General features: G+C 35.9%; 1 protein-coding gene across 1 annotated transcript in view; it reads right to left on the bottom strand.

Annotated features, from left to right (window-relative positions):
* The window catches only part of LOC104736679, a 6,711-nt gene continuing 6,115 nt past the window's right edge, over positions 935 to 1,530 (bottom strand). The window contains exons 2-3 of the mRNA XM_010456703.2: positions 1,443 to 1,528; positions 935 to 1,353 (exon numbers count right to left, since the gene is read on the bottom strand). Coding sequence (XP_010455005.1) covers positions 1,087 to 1,353; positions 1,443 to 1,523 — 348 coding nt within the window. The 5' untranslated portion in view covers positions 1,524 to 1,528 and the 3' untranslated portion in view covers positions 935 to 1,086. The remainder of the gene's footprint in view (positions 1,354 to 1,442; positions 1,529 to 1,530) is intronic.

Genomic DNA, 1,530 nt, shown 5'->3' with positions numbered 1-1,530 from the left:
TGATTAACACAAAGCAAAGAAGATAAGGTGTTAAATCAAGAACACTGCAGTTAGATATATCGGAGGATGTATCAAACGTTTGAAGCAGTTCTTGTACTAGTCCGCCGTTAAATACAGGAAGTAGTGCAAGAAGCTGAATTAAAGAGTTTGAGTACAGAAGCTTAAGGCCGACTTGGACAAGCCAAGTGGCGGCTGCTTGGCTGGATGAACATCTTGAATGGAAGATTCAAGATGAGATCATGAAGAGAAACTTTCTTTATCCAAAAAGAAAAAGGAAATTTCTCAATTTCCTATTTGTTGTATAATAGGAAAGTTGTCAACCCTAGGGGTTGGGCAATTGTATAAAGACCTGCACGCTTCAAGGTAGTTTTGAGAGATGCACACAAGATGTGTAGTGTCGCCACATCAACAAGATAGATAGATCTTTTGATGGTTTATTCATATAGAATAGAATGATATGCATAGTAATGCTTGTATCATATGCAGTTGTAATTGCTATCTTGTTCTAGTGAATTTGTTTAGGACTAGGTCTCGGGGATGTAGGAAAAACCGAACCCCGTTAACAAAGCTTGTGTCTTATTTACCATTACGCTCTTACATACACACACTCGAACATTCTCCTAGCTTAACATATAGATCTAGCCATGAATATGCGTTTTCAGTTTACTCACACAAAAGCTACACATTAGTTTACATCATAATTTGTCACTAATTAGTCACATTATGCAGCTATATTTTGCTACAATTATTTCAGTAACAGTAACAGGTACGTGTAACTATTTAAACGGTTTTTACTAGTGTGAAGATATGTTATAGAGGTTAGAGTCTCAATTAATCTCTCACAGACGCTTATATATCTATAACCTAGTCTTGAATTACACCAAATTATGTGTTAAAACTTAAATTACATAAAGAACCTCTACTAGAGATGAAAAATAAAAACAAACACAAAACTGTGTTATACACCATAAGTATATATAACCGAAATAAATACACACACATATATGTACATCCACACAGTCAAGAAATAAAATAAAAATCAAGAAGATGATGATGAAGAAGAAGAATTAGGATTTGAGAGACTCTTTAATGAAAAACAAGATCATTAAACCCCCGTTTAGAGGCTAAGCCAATGACACACAACATGTAAAACACCTTTCCACTCTTCACTTTTGCTTTTACTATTGCCTTTCCTTTCTCCACTTTCATCTTAGCCTTAACCAATATTGGCTTCTGTGTCTGCGAGTCTCCTAACCACTCTCGCTCTTCTGCTTCGGGTTCCTCCTCTATCGTCTCTAGCCTTCCCTTGAGTATCTCCTCCAAGTCTTTCCCCAACTCACATATTCTCTTAGTCTGTCAAATCATAACATCCTTTTAAAAGTTACATATCTAATACTGAAAACATATGAATCCAAAATCTCGAATTTGTTTGCTACTTATACCTCACAATCACGATTTAAGTTCCTCTTGTTCATCCGTCGATGTACAACCCACCACATCTTCCTATACACCAAGCTCCTCATATAGCCT

Source organism: Camelina sativa, chromosome 13 (assembly GCF_000633955.1).
Source record: "Camelina sativa cultivar DH55 chromosome 13, Cs, whole genome shotgun sequence".
In the NCBI taxonomy this organism is placed as follows: domain Eukaryota; kingdom Viridiplantae; phylum Streptophyta; class Magnoliopsida; order Brassicales; family Brassicaceae; genus Camelina; species Camelina sativa.
The sequence above is the reverse complement of the archived record's forward strand: the minus strand, read 5'-3'. Positions and strand labels throughout refer to the sequence as shown.